Source organism: Moschus berezovskii, chromosome 1 (genome assembly GCF_049115385.1).
Source record: "Moschus berezovskii isolate FMDL1 chromosome 1, NW_MosBer_1.0, whole genome shotgun sequence".
Classification (NCBI taxonomy): Eukaryota; Metazoa; Chordata; class Mammalia; order Artiodactyla; family Moschidae; genus Moschus; species Moschus berezovskii.
In genome coordinates this window covers 61,878,040-61,905,998 of record NC_142460.1, presented here as the reverse complement: position 1 = coordinate 61,905,998, position 27,959 = coordinate 61,878,040, and the positions used below count along the sequence as shown (strand labels likewise).

Here is a 27,959-nt window from a genome sequence, read left to right as displayed (position 1 = left end):
CTTCTTTTTTCCATTTAAAGAAGTCACTTTAACATTTCCTGAAATAACGTTTAGCTTTTGCTTTTCTGTAAAACTCTTCATTTCTCCTCAAATCTGAATAATAGCCTGGCCAGGCAGAATATTCTTGGTTGTAGGTTTTATCTTACACTACTTTAATATATGGGCTTCCCAGCTGGTGCAGTGGTAAAGAATCTGTCTGCCAATGCAGGAGACACGAGAGATATGGGTTTGATTCTTGGGTTGGGAAAATCCTCTGCAGAAGGAAATGGTAACCCACTCCAGTATTCTTGCCTGGAAAATTCCATGGACAGAAGAGCCTGGCAAAGGGGTTACAAGGAGTTGGAGATGACTGCATGCACTTTAATATATCTTGCCAGCAATAAACTTTACTGGCCTGCGAAGTTTCTGCTGCTAAGTCAGTTGATAGTCTCATGAGAGTTCTCTTGTATGTAACCAGTATCTTTCCTCTTGCTCCTTTTAAGAGTCTCTCTTTACCTTAATTTTTGCCATTTTAATTATAATGTATCTTGGTGTAGACTGTATTATATTCATCTTGTTGAGCCTCTTTGTACTTCGCAACTTGGATGTCTGTTCCCTTCCCCAGGTTAGAGATGTTTTCAGCTATTATCTCTTCAAATACGTTCTATGCTCCATTCTCTCTTCCTTTTCCAGCTCCTATAATGAAAATTTGGGTATGCTTGAAGTTTTCCCAGAGGACCCTTAAATTATTCTTGCTTAAAATTTTTTCCCTTGTTCAGCTTGGGTGATTTCCACTAATCAGTCTTCCAGACTGGTGATCCATTTCTCTGTATCATTTAACTAGTTTATTTCTTCTAGCATATTTTAAAATTTCAGTTGTATTCTTTAGCTTGTTTGGTTCTTTACATTTTATAACCTTTGTTGAAATTCTTACTGTGTTCATCCATTCTTCTGAAATCAATGAGCATCTTAAAATCATTACTTTGAAATCTTTATCAGGTAGGTGAATGGATTAAAATTTGTCTTAAAAAGGGATTTGCTCTATCCATATCAGTTCAGTTCAGTTCAGTCGCTCAGTCATATCCGACTCTTTGCGACCCCGTGAATCACAGCATGCCAGGCCTCCCTGTCCATCACCAACACCCGGAGTTCACTCAAACTCATGTCCAGCGAGTTGGTGATGCAATCCAGCCATCTCATTCTCTGTCGTCCCCGTCTCCTCCTGCCCCCAATCCCTCCCAGCATCAGAGTCTTTTCCAGTGAGTCAACTTGTCGCATGAGGTGGCCAAAGTATTGGAGCTTCAGCTTCAGCATCAGTCCTTCCAATGAACACTCAGGACTGATCTCCTTTAGAATGGACTGGTTGGATCTCCTGGCAGTCCAAGGGACTCTCAAAAGTCTTCTCCAGCACCACAGTTCAAAAGCATCAATTCTTCAGCGATCAGCCTTCTTCACAGTCCAAATCTCACATCCATACATGACCACGGGAAAAACCATAGCCTTGACTAGATGGATCTTTGTTGGCAAAATAATGTCTCTACTTTTTACTATGCTATCAAGGTTGGTCATCACTTTCCTTCCAAGGAGTAAGCGTCTTTTAATTTCATGGCTGCAATCAGCATCTGCAGTGATTTTGGAGCCCAAAAATATAAAGTTTGACACTGTTTCCACTGTTTCCCCATCTATTTCCCATGAAGTGATGGGACCAGATGCCATGATCTTTGTTTTCTGAATGTTGAGCTTCAAGCCAACCTTTTCATGCTCCTCTTTCACTTTCATCAAGAGGCTTTTGAGTTCCTCTTCACTTTGTGCCATAGGGTGGTGTCATCTGCATACCTGAGGTTATCGATATTTCTCCCAGAAATCTTGATTCCAGCTTGTGCTTCTTCCAGCCCAGCCTTCCTCATGATGTACTCTGCGTATAAGTTAAATAAGCAGGGGGACAATATACAACCTTGACGTACTCCTTTTCCTATTTGGAAACAGTCTGTTGTTCCATGGCCAGTTCTAACTGTTGCTTCCTGACCTGCATACAGGTTTCTCAAGAGGCAGGTCAGGTGGTCTGGTATTCCATCTCTTTCAGAATGTTCCACAGTTTATTGTGATCCACACAGCCAAAGGCTTTGGCATAGTCAATGAAGCAGAAATAGATGTTTTTCTGGAACTCTCTTGCTTTCTCCATGATCCAGTGGATGTTAGCAATTTGATCTCTGGTGCCTCTGCCTTTTGTAAAACCAGCTTGAACATCTGGAAGTTCACAGTTCATGTATTGGTGAAGCCTGGCTTGGAGAATTTTGAGCATGACTTTACTAGCGTGTGAGATGAGTGTAATTGTGCAGTATTTTGAGCATTCTTTGGCATTGCCTTTCTTTGGGATTGGAATGAAGACTGACTTTTTCCAGTCCTGTGGCCACTGCTGAGTTTTCCAAATTTGCTCGCATACTGAGTGCGTCTCTATCAATTTTTTTTCCCCTTCAGCTTTCCTAGCCAGTACTCAACATTCTACTTAGTAAGAATAGGCTCCTGTAATTAGACTAAAGGGTGGGCCTCCTTAGCAATTAAGAATTTCCCTTGTAGCTAAAATCTGGGAACTGTGTCAAAGAACTGGTAGCATTATTTCAGTTTTAGCAATTGTTCCATTTGGGCCATCTTAGTAAAAACACTAATTTTAAGCTTTACAAATTGTATAATTAAAACTTCCATCACTGACACATGCAGTCTTCCACCCTTTTTTTTTTTTTTTTGTCTTTTTTACTTAGAGGTACTTATGTGAAATAGTTTCTGAGTCTGTTACCAATGGCTTGTATGACTAGAAATACTGTCTCATTGAGGCAGAAAATTTTGGAATACCAGAGTTGACATAAGGGAGGCTTTTGTTTTTGTTTTAGTGAATTTATTTAGCTAACATGTAAGAAACAATTATATTAATTTTAAATCCTCTTTTAGGGAAGTTATAAGCTTCTTCTTTTCCTGGAACAAATTCAGAAATTCTGCTAGGCCTCACCCTTAAATCTTCCTCTTTTTAAGAAGCCCCCCCTTTTTTTTCTTTATTTTCTCCAGCCCCCTTATACTTTGTATCCAGAGTTGCTTTCCCTAGGGAGTATCCTGGAATCTATATGAAAGAAATCATTAAATCACAGAAACTCTAGCTAATGGAAGGCAATTTTTATGCTTTTATTCAGTGTAATGGAATACTTCCGTAATTAGTTATATGAAATAGTGACAAAGTCACAAAGGTGCTATAGCTTTTCGTATTTATGGATTTCTGTACCAAATACAATAGCATGTCCCATATAATATATGGCTGTGCCAAAATGAAAACTGACCTTATTTCAAAAGAATCATGCCATTAATGTTTAGGGGAAAGGTCAATGCATTATTTTCAGGCCTAAGAATCCTAAAACAGTCATTGCATCTGAATGAAAAGGATAAAAAAAAAAAATCACTGATGTCTTCGGCTGACATTTGTGAGAAGTGGAAAATGAATAAATTCACTCACAGTGATTGATGTAACCTAATAAAAATGTCAATAAATTCACATCATTCTGTGGCTATATCTCAATCATGAGTGGCTAATTTATGCCTACTTTTATTTCTCAGGCTGAGGAAACACACTACTGTATTTCTTAACCCATTCCAAAGTTAAGATTGAGTGTTATAACATATAAGATATAGACCAGGTAATGTGGTCCTACTTTGAATTTGATTCTAGAATAGTAGAAAAAGACATGTTCCTAAATAACTATAATGTAATATATAAATATAGTTAAAATTTAATAGGAGAAAAACAACTAAAATAAGGTTGCTGTTCAGAAGGGAAAATTGCCAAAGTACAGAGAAACACAATTATGAGAAAAGCTGCCAATTTCATATAAATATAACTGACGTTAGTGAGTGTTCAAATTTAGAACTGGGCTTGAAGTCCTTGAAAAATTAGATTCCTTCTTTGCTTTTTTCTCTTCTTCTTCTTTTTATTCTACCCTTATCCTTTGCTTCCTTTTCCTCCTTTCTTATAATATTCCTTCATCCATTAGTACGTGTGTACTAAGTTGCTTCCAAGTCGTGTCCAACTCTTTGTGACCCTATGGACTGTAGCCCACCAGGCTCCTCTGTCTGTGGAATTTCCCAGGCAAGAATACTGGAATGGGTTGCCATTTACTTCTCCAGAGGATCTTCCCAACCCAGGGATCAAACCCTCGTCTCTTATGTCTCCTGCACTGGCAGGCAGGTTCTTTACAACGAGAACCACCTGGGGTGTCCTTAGTATTTCCTGTATGCTCAGTACCATATTAGGTACCACAATAAATGAAATTAAGGCTATCCTCAGGAGACTATCGACTCCCCAAATCCCCATTCCAATATAAAATAGGATTTCTGCCTCTATCTAAAAGTAATTTAAAATATATATTGGGGGTATATATTGGAGATTAGGCAAGAGGGAGTTTGAGAGGAGAGTTCAAACTAGGACAGAACATTAAGATTAAGTGGAAAATATGGAGTGGCCAGTACACTTAGTTTAATCCTTTATTAACAGTAAATTAAGAGTTATCAGAAATCAAATGAATGGCATGGTAGTTTTTCTCTACTGATGGGCAGTGGCTGGGGTGCTGGAGCCCTGACAAGGGCTGTGGGAAGGAAGTGTGAAGGTAAGAGGGAACCCCAACAGGGACAGAAGACAGCACAGATGCATTGCTGCAGCTAACAGACGGGTGGGAGTGTCCCAGAAAAAAGCTCAGGGTCATTGCCAAATGGTGCAGAGGTCCTAACATTATGGTGTAAGTGTTAAGAAAACAAACTTCAGGCCCATACATGCAAAAGTAATTATAGCATAACATGTTAAGTGTGAAATAGATATGTACCAGTAAAAAGATTAAGAAAAGAAGTTTCATACAAGCTGAGTCATCCTTCATAAGTCAAGCTTGCTGGCTGAGTTAGCAGTGATGAGGGTGGGGGAAAAAGAAGTATTTCCAAGAAGAAGGCCAAGTATGATAAAATGTGGGATCAATCAATGATTCATTGAAAGATTAATTTGAATATTTCATTTGAAATATGAATCAAATAATGATTTACTGTTAACAGAATATAAACTAAGAGGTAGAGAAGGCAGGAGTAAAAGAAATGCTGAGTGGGAGCCAATTGTTCAGAACCTTGAATTTCTGTATGCAGGGGCATAAATTTTGTCCTGTGGGTGAAGGAAAGCCCTTGGAGGATTTTAAGCAAAGAAAGAAAGTTAAAAATGAGGAAAAAAAGTTTTGTATCTTAAAAAATATAACAATTCAACAAATGGTGCTGAAATTATCCATATGCAAAAAAAAAACCCCAAAAATACAAAAGAAGAACCTTGGCCCATACCTCACACTTTATGTAAAAATTAACTCAAAATGGATCTTAGACCTCTATGTAAATCTTCTGAGAAAGTGTTAGTCACTCAGTTGTGTCTGACTCTTTGCAACTGCATGGGCCATGGGCCACCAGGCTCATCTGCCCAAAGAATTCTCCAGGCAAGAGTACCGGCATTGGTTGCTATTGCCTTCTCCATGAGATCTTCCTAACCCAGGGATCAAACCTAGGTCTCCTGCATGAGCAGGCAGATTATTTACCATCTGAACCACCAGGGAAGCCCATGTAAAACTTTTAGAAATTAATAAGAGAGAAAGTCTTTGTGACCTTGGTCGAGATAAAGAGTTTTTTGACATCACACCACAAAACACAATCTATAAAAGAAAAGGAATAATGAATTAGACTTTACCAAAATAAAACCACAGTTACTCTGTTAAAGACAATGTTCATTGAATGGAAAAACAAGTTAAAAACTGGAAAAATATCTACAAATCACATTTTAAAAACACATTTTAGACAAAGAACTGTATCCAAAAATATATATTTTTAAAAATACATTTAGAACTCAACATTAAGAAAAACAACCCAATGAAAGAATATGGTTAAAAATCTGAAAACATACTTCACTTAAGAGGATATATGGGTAGTGAAAAAACATATGGAAAGCTGATCAAATTCAATAGTCATAGGGATATGCAAATTAAAGTCACAGTAAGACACCAATATATATTCACTAAGATGGCTAATTAAAAAAAATGTATCAAGCATTAATGAGAGTAACAGAAACTCTCATTAATTACTAGTGGGAATGTAAAATGGTACATCAGGTTTGGAAAACAGTTTGGCAGTTTCTTAAAAAATAAACATATATTTATCATTTGATTTCATCATCCCACACCTAGGTATTTCTTTAAGATAAACAAAAATATGTGCTTACAAAGAGACTTGTACATGAATGTTTACAGCAGTTTTCTAAATAATTATCCAAACTGCAAACAACCCAGATGTCCTTCAACCACTGAATGCAGAACCAAACGATGATCCATCACACAAAGGAATACTGTTCAGCAACAACAAAGGCATGAATCTCAAGTACATTCTCCTAAGAGAAAAAAGCCAGCTCTGAAAGGCTTCCTGTATAATTCCATTTAAAGAACATTCTTTACAGAACATTTAAAGTACAGTTCTTCCTTAAAGAAATGTTCTCAGTAATACAGAAGGAAAGAAACTAGAAACATCATAATTAAAAATAGAACAGTACTAATTGTTGCAGGCAAGGTTGACTATGAATGATAAAATGACCCAGCAATCCCACTGCTGGGCATACACACTGAGGAAACCAGAATTGAAAGAGACATGTGTACCCCAATGTTCATCGCAGCATTGTTTATAATAGCCAGGACATGGAAGCAAACTAGATGTCCATCAGCAGATGAATGGATAAGAAAGCCGTGATACATATACACAATGGAGTATTACTCAGTCATTAAAAAGAATACATGTGAATCAGTTCTAATGAGGTGGATGAAACTGGAGCCTATTATACAGAGTGAAGTCAGCCAGAAAGAAAAACACCAAAATACAGTATAATAATGCATATGTATGGAATTTAGAAAGATGGTAACGATAACCCTGTATGCAAGACAGCAAAAGAGACACAGATGTATAGAACAGTCTTTTAGACTCTGTTGGAGAGTGTGAAGGGGGGGATGATTTGGGAGAATGGCATTGAAACATGTATATTATCCTATGTGAAACGAATCACCCGTTCAGGGTTGATGCATGTTACAGGATGCTTGGGGCTGGTGCACTGGGATGAACCAGAGGGATGGGATGGGAGGGAGGTGGGAGGGGGTTCAAGATGGGGAACACATGTACACCCGGGGCAGATTCATGTCAGTGTATGGCAAAACCAACCAATATAATATTGTAAAGTAATTAGCCTCCAATTAAAATAAATAAATATATATTAAAAATTAATGGGAAAAAGTTTGAGGAAAAACAGGATATTTGCATAGTTGAAAAGATCTCCTCCTGAATATACATTAAGTACAAAAGGGGAAAAGTAACTTTCAGTGGAGCAGTCTAGATGACACCACCTTAACCATGTGACCCATGGTAACATCCCCAGGAATAAAGTATGTGGACATCATGTAACCTCCCCGATACCATGCATTGAAGAGGATAGGTAAGTTTTGTTATATTCCTGCAAAAATGCCTAGCCACAAATTGAATCATGAAAAAGCAATGGCCACACCCAAACTATTGGACATTTTACAAAATCACTAACTAGTACTCTTGCCAAGGGTCAAGGTGTTTTCTTCAAGCTGAGTAACCTGTTACTAGAATATTTAAGCTGATACTTCTTACTATACTCTACCCAATAATTAGCAGGCTGGTTTAGGAAAGGGAAAGAACCACAGAAAGGAGATACTATGTTTGTAGATCTAGGGAAGTGATTAGAGTGAATGACCTTGAGAAAACTCAGACACTTAAACACTGATGAGACAAGGATAAATTCCTTCTGAATACAGACGTTTATCCTCTCTCGTAAAGAGGGACATACACTCTGGCAGAAAGAAAATAAGCTGGTGATCCCAATTAGCCCCAGTGCAGCTTGAACAGTGTGATGCACAGGGCCACCAGACTATGTCAGCTTGTTACTGTTTGTCATAGTCAACACTTGGCTTATTTTCTGTTTTGCAGTACCTATACATTATAATTTCAAATGTCAACTACTTTGCAGTAAATCTCCTGAGATTCCACTGAGACTCCAGAAACTGTACAAGAATAATCCATCACTATTTTCAGTAAATAGTCAATATTAAGGACGTTAGGAGAGAAGAGAAAATACAGACAATCTCAATTTATGTTTTTTTTGTTGTCTGTCATCTTTCTTTTTTCCTTGGGTCGTTATCTCTTCCCACTTTCGCGCTATCAACTTTTTTTTTCTCCTCTATCAATAGTGTTTGAGGCTGTGGCTTCTGTCCTGTTCTCCAGGTTCTTTTGTGCCCTCATGTGTGTGTGTGTTAGTCACTCAGTCCTGTCCAACTCTTTGCGACCCCATGGACTGTAGCCTGCCAGGCTTCTCTGTCCGTGGGATTTTCCAGGCAAGAATACTAGAGTGGGTTGCTATTTTGTGCCCTCACTGCCCATCATTTGCACCTGCATACCAGAATCCCACCAAGGATTCAGAGACTTCCTGGAGGTCTTCAAACATCCAAGACATTTCCAACTTATCATTTCCAAATTGGAGTTCATTGTTTCCAAGCTTATTTTAGTAATCCAAGTTCATTTTTCATTTGGATTACTATACTAGCCTCCTTACTGTTTTACCTGCCCCTAGTTTTTTCTTTCAATATATAGTCTGTACTGTTATTACTTTGCTCCAGCTGTTTTCAATGCTCCTCCAATATGCCACATTCTTTCTTACCACAAGGGTTTAGAACTTACTGTTTCCTCTGCCTAGAATACTCTCCTAGAAGACCAAACCCTAGCATAGCTTGCTGCTTCAGTTCACTCAGGTTTTTTTCTCTTTATCTAATGTAACAAAACTGGGTTATTTGTAGTGGTGTGGTTGAAACCAGAGTCTGTACTACACAGTGAAGTCAGAAAGAGAAAAACAAATATCCTATATTAGCTCATAAATGTGGAATCTAGAAAAATGGTACAGAAGAAACTATTTCCAAAGTAGGAATAGAGATGCAGATGTAGAGAACAGACTTATGGATGCCATAGGGGAAGGGGAATGTGGAACAAATTGGAAAATGAAGACTGACATATATACACTACTGTCTGTAGAAGAGTTAGGTAGTGGGAACCTGCTATAAAGCACAGGACATTCCGCTCTGTGTTCTGTGATGACATCAATGGGCGGGAGGGAGGTCCAAGAGGGAGGGCATATATGTATACCTATAGCAGATTCACTTCATTGTACAGCAGAAACTACCACAGCATTGTAAAGCAACTATACTCCAATAAAAATTATATTGATATGTTTAGACTCCTTTTTGTTTCCTCCAGCTGGTTAAAGCTCTTTTGCACTACTCTATCATCAGTGACTAGAAGAGTTGGCACCCAAGCAATATTCTCTGAATAAAATAATGAATAATTGTATCCAAAATAGCACATGCCACACAGTACTGGGAAATAGTGGTCTACTTGTTCATTGCTCCCAGTGGACTGGAGCCAACAGATGAGCTTCTCTAGAGTCAGTCAGTCAGTCAGTTCAGTCTCTCAGTCGTGTCCGACTCTTTGTGACCCCATGAATCACAGCACTCCAGGCCTCCCTGTCCATCACCAGCTCCCGGAGTTCACTCAAACTCATGTCCATAGAGTCGGTGTTGCCATCCAGCCATCTCATTCTCTGTCGTCCCCTTCTCCTGCCCCCAATCCTTCCCAGCATCAGAGTCTTTTCCAGTGAGTCAACTCGTCATATGAGGTGGCCAAAGTATTGGAGTTTCAGCTTTAGCATCAGTCCTTCCAATGAACACCCAGGATTGATATCCTTTAGAACGGACTGGTTGGATCTCCTTGCAGTACAAGGGACTCTCAAGAGTCCTAGAGTACCAAGACCTTTTTTCTCTGTCTTTAGGTTTTAATCAGCAATCCTGTCTGACAACTTGGTGGTGCTCAACAAATGTTTCTTTGAAAATGAAACAAAGTAAAACAAAACTCTTATCTCGCTGAGCTAGCTGAGTAGTCAGATTTCACAAAAATGCCTAATCACTTTCATTAGAATCAGTTTCACAGAATATTTTACTCCCTTCAACATATATTCCATATATCCAAACCTTGATTTTGCTTATAGCAAAAATCTTACCTATACTTTTCTACCTTACAGATTCAAAGATAAACACTTTATTAAAGGCACTTTTTGTTTCTTCCTGATCAGCAATATCAGCCTGATGTTATAATAAAGTTGGAGGTGGGGTGGTAACTTATTACTGTCACAAGCTTTCCTCATTAACATCTCATGACTCTTCTTTTGGCAAAGGAATGAAACACAGAAATTTTAGGGTTCAGTTCAGTCGCTCAGTCGTGTCTGACCCTTTACAACCCCATGAATCACAGCACGCCAGGTCTTCCTGTCCATCACCAACTACCTTTCTTGTTTTGTAGTCCAATCTGAACTTTTGAATCTTTTGTGCAGAGGAAAATACTGAGGCCTAAAGGTATTGAGTGACTTGTACAAGACCTGGTGTCTAGTAGCAGAATATACAACAAGGTGGAGAGGCAGCTATCATATTGGGCAACAGTCATAGTCAAAATCTTGCAGAATGTATTACCTGATAAGTAAAATGCAATTTGGGAGCAGAGCAGAGAAGCAGTTTTTGTATATTTACTATTTGACTACCTTGAATCTACTCTCTGATTTAGCATCCATGTGGACCCATCAAAACTACTTGGAAGGAACCTACTCAGTTGGTAAAGAATCTGCCTGCAGTGAAGGAGACCCAGGTTCGATCCCAGGGTCTGGAATGTCCTCTGGAGAAGGAAATTGCAAACCACTCCAGTATCCTTGCCTAGAGAATCCCATGGACAGAGGAGCCTGGCTGGCTACAGTCCACGGGGTTGCAAGAGTCAGACATGACTTAGTGACTAAACCGCCACCACAATTTTCTGGAATGTTTAAAGATGGTTTGTGGAGGCTCAGTACTTTCTGTTATAGCTTCTATGCTGTTCCAGAGTCTGTAGCAACATCCTATGATGAAATCAATTTATGTTTTGGAATCTGTTTGACATACTGTTTGACTTCTATTATTCCTCACTGGATTTATGATTTAATTGGGATACAGTTCGTACATTTACATTTAGTTGTTACCTAAGCTGGGAGTTAGGTGCTTCATTCCCTTTCCTTTTGGTTTTCCACATCATCATGAATTCAAATGGAAGGCCCAGTCTTTTGAAGAGTGATTATTTAATCACAATTCTTTTTATAGAAGGGTCAAACTTTCTCTTTTGGATATATAGTTAATGACATTGGTGTATACATCACCTGTTATAAATTGTTACTATCCATGGTACTAATAGCTATAAGTCTGTGCTCTAACCGAAAGCTTCCATTTGCTTCTTGGAGAAAAAGTATGTGCTAAGCATATGATTTAACTGGATTAAACTCTTTTTATATTAGTTGCATATTAGCAGGTTAAGAAATTGTGATGTGTATCAAACAAATAGGTTCAACTCTTATCAGGTACACTTCTTTATGTAATATAGCTTTTAATCATTTAACTTTGAAGTATAAAAGTAGTTATATGTACAAGTATGAAACAGCAAAAGTGTTCCCAAGAACTTTATAATATGTATCCCTCAGTGATAAAACTTAATATAAGATAAAAAATATGCATATTAAGAATTTATAAAAGGATCTGATGAAGATTTTGATCTGTAATTTTGCATTACTTTCAACTGAGAGTCTGTGCATTATTTCTCAGAACCCCAGGACACTCTAATAACATGACCATATAAACCTACACTGCATCTTTATCTTTGTCAGTATTATCTTTTATGCAATTGGTAGTTTAGGGAACATTAATTGCTAGCTATCTCTTAGCTACTTAAGGGCAATCTTGGAACAATTACCATGTATTTATGGGAATGAGGCATTCATTTATTTATTGTCTTTCTCCTAAAAATCCCATAGCATTTCAGTCAAGAAGATAACAGTATAAACATGCCCACTTATCTCTGTGGCAATTATTCCTTTCAGCATCTCCACCATCAACCTCAGCAGCACCACACTACCACAGACCCACCTAGGGTCTCATGCTTACAAGTGAAAATTACAATGATTATTGCCACTCAAAAGCCTATTGAATCTATCCTTTCTCAATTAGTCTTTCTTTTCTTATCTCTCTTTATCTTTTTAAAATCTTTTTCTTGATATGAAATAAGGACCTTCACTTAGGAATCATAAAAATTAGGCTATATAAAGGTCACTGGTCTTAACTTTATATAAGATTGTTAGAGGTGTAAAGCAATCACTGGGCTAATTGTTTGGATGTTTTTGTGAAATAAACTGATTATTTCAAACTAGCAGACAAGTGCCTTAGATTATCTTATTAAACCTATTCAGTTGATTTAAAATAAAAGATTCCTACTTCATAAGGCCAAATTATATATAATATTATATTGGTAGATAATAAAACACATAGGAATACATGAATAATTCACAGAGTGTGATTTATCATAGGTAAAAAATAAATATCTGGTCTTTTAATTTATTGTGGGCACTTATTTCCCGATATAAATACCTATAAATACTCATATGAGGACTTCAACAGCATACTTAAATTATTTTAAATGCTTTGCAAAGATTCATAACCAACTTCAAAATCATCTGTTTTCTTCTAGAGAGAGATAGAAAACTGAAGGAATAACTTAATGTTCATGCTAAATTAATGCAAGGAAGTCAGAAAACATAAAATAAATAATTAACATGTTGTTTCCTCTCTCTCTTTTAGATTAGTATTTTTGCTAGGTATTGTGGCATATCTGGATCTCTCCAAATTTGACAAAATAAGAGATGATTTATTCCACTTACCAAAATAATTTCCCTATTTTTAAAGAGTACTGATATTTTATTCAGATTGTCATTAATGCTATTTAATTCAGATAAGACAAAGTGCAGTAGTCTGACTTACTCCCTGTGATATAGCAAATAAAAAGCAAAGAAACAAAAAATGCCACAAGTCTGTAAGACAGATCTCAATTTGAATATCAGCCATGCCACTTACTGTGATTTAGAGGTCTTCATGTGGGTTAATTAACCCGTCTGAGCTTCAACATTTATGCATGAGAGTTGCCATGAAAATGAAATGGTAAACTATATTACCAATAATGTGGTGGTTTAGTCAACTAAGTCCTGTCCCACTCTGGCGACCCTGTGGACTGTAGCCTGCCAGGTTCCTCTGTCCATGGGATTTCCCAGGCAAGAATACTGGAGTGGGTTGCCATTTCTTTCTCCAGGGGATCCGCTGCCATTTAATGTGGCTTACTGTGAGTTACACACTATCTAAATGCTTTATAGATTTAAAAATTAATCTTTATAGCATTCCTATTGGGTAGGAGCCATTTTGGTAACATATTATTGATGTGGAAGTAAACAATAGAGATATTAAATCATCTACTTAAAACTGCACAAACCTTCAGTGGCAGGAGTGGAATTCTAACTGGTTTTTGGTTTGGTTACATTTTGCTGTGTAATGAGCTATCCAAAATCAGCAGTTTAAAACAGCCATTTTATTAACTCTCATGATTTTATGGGTTGACTGGACTAAACTGGGTGGTTCCTTTGATCCACAAAATATCAACTGCAGCTGCAGCCATCTGGGTGGTGGTAGTAGGGACTGTAATGTCTGAGAGGGTTCTTCACAAACCTGCCACTCAGTATTGACTATCTGCTGGGAGCTCTTGTAGAGCTCTTGTGAATAAAATGCCTCAGTCCTCTTTTTGCAGTATACTGCACGTGGCCCAACCATATGCACTGGCTTTGCTTGAGACTGAGTCATGTGTCAGAGTGTTCCCAAAAGACAAGCTCCACTGTGGGGGGAGGGTTGAGAAGGGGATGACAGAAAATGAGATGGATGGATGGCATTACCAACTTGATGGAGATGAGTTTGAGTGAACTCCGGGAGTTGGTGATGGACAGGGAGGCCTGGCGTGCTGTGATTCATGGGGTCGCGGAGAGTCGGACACGACTGAGAGACTGAACTAAACTGAACTGAACTGTACAAATATGTAAGATGCTTCCACTTGCATCACACTTGTTAACATACCACAGGCCAAGGGTAGTCACATGAACAAGCCCAGAATCAATTTGGAAGAGAACAATACAAGGTTATGAATACTGGAAGGTTCTACTAAGGCCACTAAGTTTATAGCCTATGGAACAGTTGAAATCAAAAGCACTCTTTAGCGTCCTCCAAGCTACCATGGCTATCAGTAATCTGTTCTCCTTGGGTAACTTGTTAGCCAATGCCTGTGAGAAGGACTTTGGAGCTCCAGGCACAATTACATATTTTTAGTAAGCTTTTACACCTTTCTTCCTCCAAATACAATATGAAATTTCAATTTCATTTACATGGTTTTAAAAACATTCAGTTTTATGAAAGAAAAATGCCTCTCAAAGATTTAAATAATTTTGAGTTTTTTATGCCATTCTGTATTGAGTTTTACATGTTGTAACACATTAGTGAATACAATAAGGAGAAATATTAAGCTTTATATCTTGTCATTATTCAAATAAAAGTGAATATATTGCAATTTGTTTCTTAGAGTATATGATTAATTTGGGATTTTTAAGAAATATTTTTTCCCAAAGGAATGGTTTTTGATCCTATTTCTGTAAAAACAGGATTTTTATTTCAGAAACTGTGATTCATTTCATGATTTTGTATAAATTAAGATAATATAGTTCTAATGGCATTTATAAAGATGACTTGCATAAAGAACTTTTTATTTAAAAGGTTTACTTTACATAATGCATTCTATATTTGTATGTGACATTTATTTCCAAATAGAGCTAACTTAATGACCCCAAGTATTTTAAATGCTTCTCTTATATTTAAATTTAGTCAGTTTTAGAAGAAATGAATTGCTTATAGAAATTAGAAAAACATATATAAACCTTTACTTTGATTTATTACTTCAAGTTAAATTAGCAAATGCTTCACAGGTAATAAAAAGCATTTCAAAGCTGTTTGGCAACCAGTGCAAACTCTGATATTGTCATAGACTAATACCAAGACTCCGAGGGGTGATATCTGAACATGACATCAGAACTGAGTTATCCTTGTAATAGCTGTGATATTGCTATTAAACATTTTTTAAAAAATAATTGAGATAGATGTATAAAAGAAAATCAGTACTTACTTTTTGTGACAACACCTTCTAAGCGAATGATATTTGGGTGGTCAAACTGACCCATGATACTTGCTTCTCTTAAGAAATCTCTTCTTTGGCGATCCATGTGGCCACCTTTCAAAGTTTTGATGGCAACTGGGATCTCTCTTTTCCCTGGTGTTTTCAAACGCCCACTACAGACTTCTCCAAATTCACCTGAGAATATGAACAAAAGTAGTTCTTTGTTTCAACAGAATACTTATATTCTAGAAAAGCCAAATTGCCACAAACTACCATGTCCATGTTTTTTTTAAAAAGTGACTCTCAAGTGCGCCATTTTTACATAGAGATTTCTTCTTTAAAAATTTAATTTGTAATGACATATGCCTGATCAGCATCATTTATAATGAATAATGGAATGCATTTTCATATGCTATACCACAGGAAATACCATTGATAGATGGCCCTGATCTGCTGAGAAATTATGACTAGCAGAATGCGTGATGCTAATGTAATTCTATAGAAAAACAATCACTGCATGACATTTCCTGTTCCTGTTCTCAATACTGATATATGGGCCAAATGCCTGCTCTATTCAGGGAATCCTTCAGGCATATGTAGTTGATTTGATTCCACAAGCCATATGTCTGGGCTTTACTGCTATTAGAAATCAATGCTAGGTTCAACTGGTATACATACATATTGAAAAGATGACACTGAACTCAACTATAATGAGTGACTATAGAGGCTAAATTGTACATCGCATGGTTTGAATATAAGTACAGTAAGATCATCTATAGTTCAGCAATGGCTCCAATGGACAGATTAAAGAACAGACAAATATTTATCATGAATTTACTACAAATGTATCTAGTGCTAGAGTGCTGTGGGTTTCAAAGATGTATAAGAGTTGATGTCTGTTCTTTGCAGCTTATAATCTGTTAGTAGAATTTAGATGAAACACTGAATCATGAAACACTTGGGAACCTAAGAACCAATGCCCGCAAATGCTGTATTATTTCAGTAAGGGCAATAGGAGCTGGAAGACTTCTTCAAGGAGATGGAACTTCTGCTGGACCTTGACTGATTGGTAGGATTTGTATATCCAAGAAAAGCAGCAAAATTTCAGACAGGAGTATATGGAGAGAGGGAAATGAAGACAAAGATTCAAAGATCAGAAACAGTAAACAGTGATACGGATATAGGGCAATAGGAAACAAGGCTGAGTACAGGAGTTATTGTGGGAAAGGAAGTCAGAGGCTTTCTCATGCAATGCAATAAGTTCAATAAAGCTTGACTTTCCAGACCATTTTTCTATGATTAATTCCCTGCATTAACATAAGAGTATGATGTTTGATCAACAGTTTATCTATCTATAAAGTAAATATAATAAAACCCTCTGTAATTCTATAAATGCCCCTTCCCCATAAGGAAACTGAAAGATCAAAAGTAGTAATATAAGTAAAAGTGCTTATAAACTGTAAAGTACTATTCATGTGCTTTAAGTTATATAAATTTTAAAGGTGAAAGAAAATGAAAGGAAAGGTGAAAGAAATGAAAATTAAGATATCTTCAGTTGGTTTATTAACTAGCAGTTCTGGACAGTAGCTTGATGCTTTGTAAGTTTAAATGTAGAGGATAAAATTTAATTTTCACAGCACCATAGATTTCAATTATCCATATTTTCTTTTGACCAATTCATTACAGTCAACTGAACATTGACTATTCATGAATATTAACTATCTTTTGGTATAGATGCTAAGATTTTTTTCTAAGTGAAAAATTGAAAAGGAAAAGCCAAAATTTGCTTCCTAAACTATGTGCAAACATGTTCATTAGAAGTAGAAAGCAGTCTAGCAAGAATTTTGTATATATATGATAAATAAATTAATAAACAAACAAAAAACTGACTAGAATGTGGTCCCTAAATTCAGTGCAAGTGATATAGGGTAAATCTTACATAATTTGACATTAAAACAAGAATAGTTTTTTTTTTTTTTTACTTAATGATGCTCTCAACATGTTGGAAGTTAAATGTTCTTTATGTTCACTGGGGCTTCCCAGGTGGCGCCAGTGGTAAAGAATTCACCTGCCAATGCCAAAGACACAAGAGACATGGGTTCAATCCCTCAATTTGGAAGATCTCCTGAAGAAGGAAATGGCAACCCACTCCAGTATTCTTAGCTGGAAATTCCAGTATTCTTAGGGAAATTCCATGGACAAAGGTGCTTGGCGGTCGCAAAAAGCTGGACACGACTGAGCACACGTGTGCATGTTCACAGGAAAAATAAGCCATAATTCCCAGTTTTGTTTGTAATAACGTTTTTAATTTTTTAAAGATTTTCTCTTGGACATAAAAAATTGGTTATTGATAGAGATTTTCTACACTTTTCTATTGAGGCTGTGAACTTTGAGAGTAAAGGTATGTGTTTAAATTAATGTATGTTATATCCAGGTCTACTAAAATACTGATGCTGAAGCTGAAACTGCAATACTTTGGCCATCTCATGCGACGAGTTGACTCACTGGAAAAGACTCTGATGCTGGGAAAGGTTGGGGGCGGGAGGAGAAGGGGACAACAGAGAATGAGATGGCTGGATGGCATCACCGACTCTGTGGACATGAGTTTGAGTGAACTCCGGGAGTTGGTGATGGACAGGGAGGCCTGGCGTGCGGTGATTCATGGGGTCGCGGAGAGTCGGACACGACTGAGCGACTGAACTGAACTGAACTAAAATACTTGAAATTTCTCCTCAGATCATTCTGGTTTGTTTTAATGAATATCAAGAACAAACAAATATGGTTTTCTTCTTCCTTTTATTTTGGTTAATAAACTTGTTAGTATATATAAGGATCCAACAATATTTTAATACCTCTCACCTGCCATGAGCCCAGACTGCAAGTGATTTTCTGTTAACATTCCACAGTAATTCAAATAAATTTTTGCATATACTGAAATGAATAGCAAGCTCTTTGATATTTTATCAAGACAGGCAGAGTGGCAATTTTCTTTGGTCTTCTGTTGTCTGAAATTCAAATATCTTATTAACACCAAGCAGGTATTTTCCTCATGTCAAGCTTCGCGTGATCAAGCTGTTATCACACTTATTTCAGTGACGCTAAATATGGCTGCCTCAATTAAAGAGCTGAGACTCCTAACGCATTCTCTAGGCAAAGTCCAAAAAATTCAGTCATAGAATGTAATAAAACCCTTATCTGTGGTAGGCCTGGATGAATCACACAAATCAGTCAAAGAGGAAAAAATAATGTAGATTAAATGCATATTTTAAGATATTGCCAAAAACTAATCCATTCTATGATTTCTCTTAAAGCAAGAGTGGAGGCCCTATATATTATCACAGGTAAGATGATTCATTCCTTAATAAGATCTGTGAACTTTTATATATACTGGTTGCTGCTGCTGCTAAGTCACTTCAGTCGTGTCCGACTCTGTGTGACCCTACAGACGGAAGCCCACCAGGCTCCCCCGTCCCTGGGATTCTCCAGTCAAGAACACTGGAGTGGATTGCCGTTTCCTTCTCCAATGTGTGAAAGTGAAAAGTGAAAGTGAAGTCGCTCAGTCATGTCTGACTTGTAGCGACCCCACGGACCGCAGCCTACCAGGCTCCGCCGTCCATGGGACTTTCCAGGCAAGAGTATTGGAGTGGCTTGCCATTGCATAATTAACACATCAAGTGTAGAAATATGTTGTTAAATACTTTTCTTTTCTTTTACCAATACAAGGTCACCATCATTATCACACAGCTAGCACTTATGAAATGCTTTTCATGAGCGAGCCAGTCTAAAAACTTAAAATATATTTTAATTTTGACAAAAAAACCTTTGAGGTGGGTACCATTATTACCTTCACATTATAGAAGAAACTGAGGCATATGAGCTAAGTAACTTGTTCATGGTAACATAACTACAAAGTGGTAGAGCTTTAATTTGAACCCAGGGAATCTGGCTTCAGAGAGCGTGGTTATAATTAACGTTCTCTGCTGTTTGGCATATTTATCATTGCTAACATATTTTGTGTAAGTATGCTAAATTTGCATTTGGTAATAATGATGTCTTCAAACCTACTATTATATAGTGTTTAAACACATCAACTGGATATGCACAGGTAGATGGAATGATAAAACCATATTATTAGGAATTCTTCACTATAAAATGGAAGTAGAGACCTCACTTAAACACTCTGTATATTAGAAGTACTGGAAAAATCACTACAGTCTACCTAGTTTCAAGAGAGTAAAGAAAAATATATCTAGGATAATTGATCTGCCACTGACAGTACTTGCACTTGCTAACAATCCCATCTATTTCCCTGAATGGTGGTAAAACCTTTCTGGACAAGCAATTTTATTGTATGATATACAGGGTCATACTAAATTATCAATTATCAATTGGATTTTCCACATAAAGCCTAGATGGTCTAACTAAAACTGTGGAGGAGGGTACAGGCAACAAGGGACAATCTGTCTTGGAGAACTGTCATATCACCATCCCCTGGAGACTTTCTGAAATTTTACTTCCCCTGTTTTGAGATTCTGGAACTCCTTTACCTCCCACCCCTTGAGAATCACTGAAGCAAAGAGTCACATTTCTGACGCATTTTCTTCAAACATTACCTCTCAGGTATAATGAGATGTGTCTTCACACTTGCTGTTTCCCTCTGATAGGAACGCCCTCCACAAGTTGTTCCCCTTTCCCCCTTGTCTCCATTCTCCTCAGTTCTTCTCTATGTGATGGCTACATATAAGCAGTAAATGCCAAGCTTTCCCCTCTTCAGAAAGGTTTTTGATTAACTCATCTGATTTAATTTCCCAATGCTTTGTGACCTCATGGACTATAGCCCACCAGGTTCCTCTGTTCATGGGATTTTTCAGGCAAGAATACTGGACTGAGTTGTTATTTCCTCCTCCAGGAGATCTTCCCCACCAATATCAGGTCCCTCCAAACAAGAAAGAAAAAAAAAAAAAAATAGCAGTTCTGCAATAAGAAGCCAGCCTCACTCTCAGAGTTGGGCTGTTATTCTCCTATCAGACATCATACCAACCTCACCAAGGTTACTCTGAGACACAATATAATGAGACTGAGCAAGGCTACTCCATCATTTTGCCTAAGCACAGAAGAAAACACAAGGTCACATTGCCCAAAATACTAAACATCTCCTACTCTCATGGCTAAAATGAGTGATTGCTACTTCTCTACCAATTACTGGGTTGGGCAAAAAGTTTCCACAGGTTTTTCACTACATATTATGAAAAAACCCACATTGAAAAAATATCTATTCAGTTCAGCTCAGTCATGTCCGACTCTTTGCGACCCCATGGACTGCAGCATGCCAGTCCTCTTTGTCCATCACCAACTCCTGGAGTTTACTCAAACTCATGTCCATTGAGTCGGTGATGCCATCCAACCATCTCATCCTCTCTCATGCCCTTCTCCTCCTGCCTGCAATCTTTCCCAGCATCAGGGTCTTTTTATGAGTCAGTTCTTTACATCAGGTGACTAAAGTATTTGAGTTTCAGCTTTAGCATCAGTCCTTCCAATGAATATTCAGGACTGATTACCTTTCAGATGGACTTGCTGGATCTCCTTGCTGTCCAAGGGACTCTCAAGAGTCTTCTCCAACACCACAGTTCAAAAGCATCAATTCTTTAGCTCTATTAGGTTGGTAGTAATTGTGGTTTTGCATTGTTGAAATTTGTCATTTGATACTGGAATACATTCTTAAATAAATATGGCTATGTTATATATCATTTTAATACATATTCCTTGCTTTATGTTTTTTGCTAATGACTTATTACTTGTTTATTTTATATGTATTTTAGACTATGGAAACGATATTAGACAAAAAGCAAATTTGAGCGATTTCTTTTTTTTTTTTGAGTCCAAAATGGGTCATAAAGAAGCAGAGACAACTGGCAACATCAGCAATGTATTTGGCCCAGGAACTACTAATGAATGTACAGTGCAATGGTGGTTCGAGAAGTTTTGCAAAGGAGATGGGAGCCTTGAAGATGAGGAGCATAGTGGCCAGTCATTGGAAGGTGACAAAGTAATTTCAGTTTCAGACTCTGAATTTGAAATCATCCTAACTAGGCCCAGACACATCTCTATTAATCAAAATAGGAACCATTACAATCAACACAATTTTGCCAATGAGAAAAAAGTTTGTTTGTTCTTGTAGCATAAAAATCCATGCTTCAGGATTCAGTGAACTCTTGAAAAGCATCTTCTGCCTCCTGCTGGTTGTGGAAGCATTTTCCCTGAAAAAAGTTGTCAAATGCTTAAAGAAGTGGTATTCGGTTGGTGAGAGGTCAAGTGAAAATGGTGGTTGAAGCAAAACTTTGTAGTCCAATTCATTCAACTTTTGAAGCATTGGTTGTGCTTCTACAACCAGCAGGAGGCAGAAAATGCTTTTCATGTTTCCTATTTTGATTAATAAAGATGTGTCTGGGCCTAGTTAAGATGATTTCAAATTCAGGGTATAAAACTGAAATTGCTTTTGCACCAACCAAATACTTCCACTTCATTGACTACACTAAAACATTTGACTGTGTGGATCACAACTAACTGTGGAAAATTCTTAAAGAGATGGGAATACCAGATCACCTTACCTGCCTCCTGCAAAACCTGTACGCAGGCCAAGAAGCAACAGTTAGAACCAGACATGGAAAAATGAACTGGTTCAAAATTGGGAAAGAGGTACATCAAGGCTATATGTTGTCAGTCTACTTGTTTAACTTATATGTAGAGTACATCATGCAAAATGCCACGCTGGGTGACTCACAAATCAAGATTGACAAACAAATCAAGATTGCTGGGAGAGATACCAACAACCTCAGATATACAGATGATACCACTCTAGTGGCAGAAAATAAAAAGGAACTAAAGAACCTTTTGCTGAGGATAAAAGAGGAGAGTGAAAAAGCTGGCTTAAAACTCAATATACAGAAAAGTAAGATCATGGCATCCAGTCCCCTCACTTCACGGCAAATAGATGGGGAAAAAGTAGAAGTAGTGACATTTTATTTCTTTCTTTTTTTTTTATCAATAATTACTTTTTAAAAAATTTTTTATTATTATTTTTTTTAATTTATTTTATTGGAGGCAAATATCCTTACATTAAGATATTGGTTGGTTTTGCCATACAGCGACACAAATCCGCCCTGGGTGTACATGTGTTCCCTTTCTTGAATCCCCCTCCCACCTCCCTCTTCCCTATATCCTCCCTCCAGGTCATCCCCGTGCACCAGCCCCAAGCATCCTGTATCATGCGTCAAACCTGGACTGGTGATTCATTTCACATATGATAATATACGTGCTACAATGCCGTCCTCCCCAATCATCCCACCTTCACGCTCTCCCACAGAGTCCCAAAGACTGTTCTATATACCTATGTCTCTTTTGCAGTCTCGTATACAGGGTTAAAGTTACCATCTTTCTAAATTCCATATATATGCGTTAGAATACTGTATTGATGTTTTTCTTTCTGGCTTACTTCACTCTGTATAATAGGCTCCAATTTCATCCACCTCATTAAAACTGATTCAAATGCATTCTTTTTGATGGCTGAAAAATACTCCATTGTGTATATGTACCAAAGCTTTCTTATCCGTTCATCTGCAGATGGACATCTAGGTTGCTTCCATGTCCTGGCTATGATAAACAGTGCTGCAATGAACATTGGAGTACATGTGTCTCTTTCAATGATCCAGCAATCGCACTCCTGGACATACACACCGAGGAAATCAGAACTGAAACTGATTTTATTTCTTTGGGCTCCAAAATCACTGTGGACGGTGACTGCAGCCATGAAATTAAAAGATGTTTACTCCTTGGAAGTAAAGTTAGCTTATTAAAAAAGCAAAGGCATCACTTTGCCGACACAGTCAAAGCTAGGGTTTTTCCAGTAGTCATGTACAGATGTGAGAATTGGACCTCAAAGAAAGCTGAGTGTTGAAGAGTTAATGTTTTCAAATTGTGGTGCTGGAGAAGACCCTTGAGAGTCCCTTGGACAGCAAGGAGCTCAAACCATTCAATCCTAAAGGAAATCAATCCTGAATATTCATTGGAAGGACTGAAGCTGAAGCTCCAATACTTTGGCCACCTCATGGGAAGAGCCGACTCACTGGAAAAGACCCTGATGTTAAAAAAGATTGAGGGCAGGAGGAGAAGGGGGCAGCAGAGGTTGAGATGGTTGGATGGTTGGATGGCATCACCAACTCAATGGACATGAGTTTGAGCAAACTCTGGGAGATAGTAAAGGACAGGGAAGCCTGCTGTGCTACAGTTGATGGGGCTGCAAAAAGTTGGACATAATTCAATGACTGAAGAACAATATAGCCTTTTTCTTATTCTCCTCTCCCCTCCCTGTAGATAAGATTTACTTATATACTATAATATGTCTTGAAATTATGTGTTATCTGACACCTGGGGGAAATAGGTAGGGCCTCAAATGGCTTTACCACGAGTTTTCCTTCTCACTCTGTTCCCACAGATAAGGTCAAGTAATCAAACACTTCAGATGCAATTCCTCCTCACCTCTGAGTGGCATGATTTACTCTTATGAAAGCCTGTGGAATGATTCGAGCAAGCCAATCACATCCTCCTGATGGTATTGGAAGGGCCCCCTACCCTCTTGTCACTATAAAGCCAAACTCCCACACCCACAGTTGTCCACTGGGTTCCCAAGTGTAACCCCTGTCCATGTGGCCCGATGTGGCATGTGCTGTCCCCTCTTCCCAGGCTGTGAGTATATGGAATGAATAAGTGTTTGTCAATCTTACCTATTCAGTGTAAGACATTGTGTTTTTGGACATCTCAGGGTGAACAGGAGGCAAGGAGCACAGATATTTAACTGCAGACTTGCCACTTTCTGATAGCATTTAATCTAGAGTGAACTCCTGCTTCCTTAGACTCTCTCTCAAATCACCCAACCAAAGCCCAATTGCTCTAATAGGTTCTAACACCCTCTTAATGACACACACTATAGTTCCACATTGTGTGTGTTCTCCCTTGCTGAAATTAGCAATAAATACATCTTTTCCAACTAGAGTGTGTTCCTGGGGTCTCTGACTTGAGAGTATTAGTGTATAGAACTTTGGCAATGTGGAATTATCTTTGAAATTTATTTTTAATTAGTTTACTGATCTACAAACTATCTCTCCATTTGAACACCTCCCCTTAACCCCATTCTGTCAACTGTAATCTAAGTCATGATGGCACGGGCCTTAATTGTCTCTATTTCCTATTGTACTCTCAGTGCTTAAGACATAATAAGCACTTATTTAACACTTGTTGCATGAATGAAATGAATGAGTGAGGGGAAACTATAACTCTAGATTTAAAGTTAGGCTATCTCAGAGACAGTAAAAATGTCCCAGTATGTTAACTTTTAAAATGTGCATAGTGTCTTTTGCTTTTCTTTCATTGTGTACAGCTAAGAGATACCTCAATACCTTCTGTATTCAGGTTTTTTTTTTTTTAACTTAACTGCAAATAATCCAGTTTCATTTCTGAGTATGAAGGCAACAGGAAGAATATTTTGAAGTGTCATACAAAGAGTTAAAAAAGAAGAGGTATAGAGGAAAAACATAAAACACATTTTTAATTCAGTTCTAGAGGGATTTATTAGTCTCTTGAGGTCTTAAGGTAAGTTCCATTATTATTAATGTCACCTGCAGGGTCACCTATCCAATTGTACTCACTGTCTGTCATTCAAAGATGAAATATCATAATCCTTATGACTAATTCCGATTTCTTCCTGATACATGGCACAACTTCTACATATGAAAGAGAACAACATCATTTTAAAAACATAATCTCACACCAGTTGAAACGATATTTGAACGTTTCTGATTCAACTTCACAGGAAGGTTCAGCACAAAGCAAGATTTCTTATGTCTTAACAACGCTTGTCAACAAGAAGAGACGACTGAAACACGGAAGAGGACAGGTGCTTACAAGTCAGGGCTTCTATTTCTGGCCTCACCACTAATCTGTTTTGTGGCATTAGAGGAAGTCATATTACTTTTTCCTGCTTTAGTATCATTGTGGATAGGTTAAATATCTACCACCTATCTACTCCTTGAGAGATAAAGATAAATGTGCCCATTTTTGCAAAGATTTTTGAGTCTAAGAAAAGTTCCATGTAACCACTGAGTCTTCTAAAGTTACACTGATACCACAGAGGACATGTTAAATATGTCACTCTAAGTATCCTTCACTATTGGGTTCTGAGCAAGGGAGCAAGATTTCTGCAAGACAGGAGAATGGCTTCCTTATCAAACAATGGGTAAGGATTTCTTCAGTGAATAAGTTTAGCAACACATTATCCGCTTTTTTGCACATACATTCCAAACACCAGAAAGCCTCTTTTTCTTTTTGAGCAAGTTTTTTATTCTTTTCTGCTAAAGCACATTCATGAATAAGAATCTGTCCTCAAGAAGGTTAAAGTTTTTTCTACTTCTGACATCATGAAGTCCAGTATATTACTTACTTATTGAATATTCTTATTCATATATTTTGACTTTTCAAACACTGTGATACTTTACTCCTAGAACACTTTTTTAATCCAGTATATCAGCTCCTCCCACAGGCATCTCATACCAGCTGCGTTCTTCCCTCAAGGCAGATTGAAATAGCTCCTCTTTAGGCTAAAAAATATTTGCATTTCAAAACTCTGCCTGACGCTCTATCACAATTGATTCTCTAAGCTGTCATTAGAAGAACCATTTTAGAAATAAAATCTAATTTAAAAAATCTCTGTGACCCAAAGAAAGCTACTCAATGCCTTCGAGTTTCAGTTTCCTTATCTATAAAACATGACTAACTGATTTCCAGAATTATAAGACATAAAAGTACCCTACAACTTGCCTTTGGAAGCTCCTATTGTTATTACATATTTCTACTAGGCCTGAGGCCAACCCTTCTCTGCAAATGAAGCCTAGGACCAATTCAACCATCTGCCATTTTCTCCTCCCATAATCAGGCTGCTGAGCACTCTGCCTTGGATACTAGGTTGCTAGAAACGCTTAGTTATTTTCTTGGCTATATTCACTTTTCAGTGAACACATTGTCTCAGGGTGATATCTTTCACCAGCTACCGCCAAATCTATACTTGTAGCTTAAACTATTCTCTTGAGCTACAGATGTGCAGACACTATTTCTTGCTGGCTCAGTGGTAAAGAATCTGTCTGCAATGCAGGAGCTGCAGGAGACATGGGGTCGATCCCTGGGTCAGGAAGACCCATGGAGAAGGACGCAGCAACCCACTCCAGTATTCTTGCTTGGAGAATCCCATGGACAGAGGAGCCTGGTGGGCTACAGACTATAGAGTCGCAAAGAGTCGGACATGACTGAAGTGACTTAGCACACTTGCAGAGGTCTCCTAAGGGTAACTCTATCATTATCTCCTAAAGTAGTCAGTTTGGGCTACTATTAAATATATAGCACAAATTACATAGATTAAACAACAGAAATTTATTTTCTCACAGTTCTGAAGGCTTGGAAATCCAAACTCATGGTACCAAATGATTGGGTTCCTGATGAGAGTTCTCTTCTTGGCTTGTAGACAGCCACCTTCTCACTGTGTCCTCATGTCCTTTCCTTGGTAAGGCTAAGGAGAGAGAAGAGACCTCTCTCTTCCTCTTCTTTTAAAGCCACCAGTCCTATCAGATTAGGACCCCATCCTTATGGTCTCATTTAATTTTAATTAAACCTAGAAGACTTGTTTCCAAATATAGTCACATTGAGGGAATAGGCCTTTAACATATAAATTTTCATGGTTGGGCAGATACAATTCAATCCAGAATATCTCTTAAAACCTGCTTTCCTGTATTCATCCCTTAATTCATTTAGTATTTGTAAAGATGTTCACATTTTAATCCAAAGAATTTGTGACTATGTCACCTGATACAGCAAAAGGGAATAAGATGTGATTATCCTGGATAATCAGCTGGGGTCCAGTGTAATCATAAATATTCTTATCAAAGGGAGGCAAGAGGGAGAGTAAGAGAAGATGCAGTGATGAAAACAGAAGAGAAGTCAGACAGAGATTTGAAGATGCTGTGTTGCTTTCAAGATGAGAGGAGACCATGAGCAAAGGAGAGCAGGAGACCTTTAGAAGCTGGAAAAGTCAAAGAAACAGATTCTTCCTTGATGTGACCAGCATGAATCAATATTGTCAACTCACCGAGTTTAACCTGTTGAGACAGATTTTGGACTTCTGACTCCAGAGCTATTAAACAATTAATTTGTGTTTTATTAAGCCATTAATCTGTGATAATACATGGATAACTTATACACAGAGTACATTGTGAGAAACACTGGGCTTGAAGAAGCACAAACTGGAATAAAGATTGCTGGGAGAAATATCAATAACCTCAGATATGCAGATGATACCACCCTTATGGCAGAAAGTGAAGAAGAACTAAAGAGCCTCTTGATGAAAGTGAAAGAGGCTCTTTAGTTCTAAAAAAAAAAAAGAAAGTGAAAGAGGAGAGTGAAAAAGTTAGCTTAAAGCTCACCATTCAGAAAACTAAGATCATGGCATCCGGTTCCATCACTTCATGTCAAATAGATGAGGAAACAGTGGAAAGAGTGTCAGACTTTATTTTTTTGTGCTCCAAAATCACTGCAGATGGTGACTGCAGCCATGAAATTAAAAGACGCTTACTCCTTGGAAGGAAAGTTAGGACCAACCTAGACAGCATATTCAAAAGGAAACAGAGACATTACTTTGCCAACAAAGGTCCATCTAGTCAAGGCTATGGTTTTTC

General features: G+C 37.7%; 1 protein-coding gene across 3 annotated transcripts in view; it reads right to left on the bottom strand.

The window, feature by feature from the left end:
* EPHA6 (EPH receptor A6) overlaps nucleotides 1–27,959 on the bottom strand; it is a 1,038,562-nt gene that overhangs the window by 255,785 nt on the left and 754,818 nt on the right. For all 3 annotated transcript variants that reach the window (XM_088836271.1, XM_088836272.1, XM_055397929.2), the window contains one exon: nucleotides 15,196–15,381. In XM_088836271.1, the coding sequence (XP_088692397.1) occupies nucleotides 15,196–15,381 (186 nt within the window). The remainder of the gene's footprint in view (nucleotides 1–15,195; nucleotides 15,382–27,959) is intronic.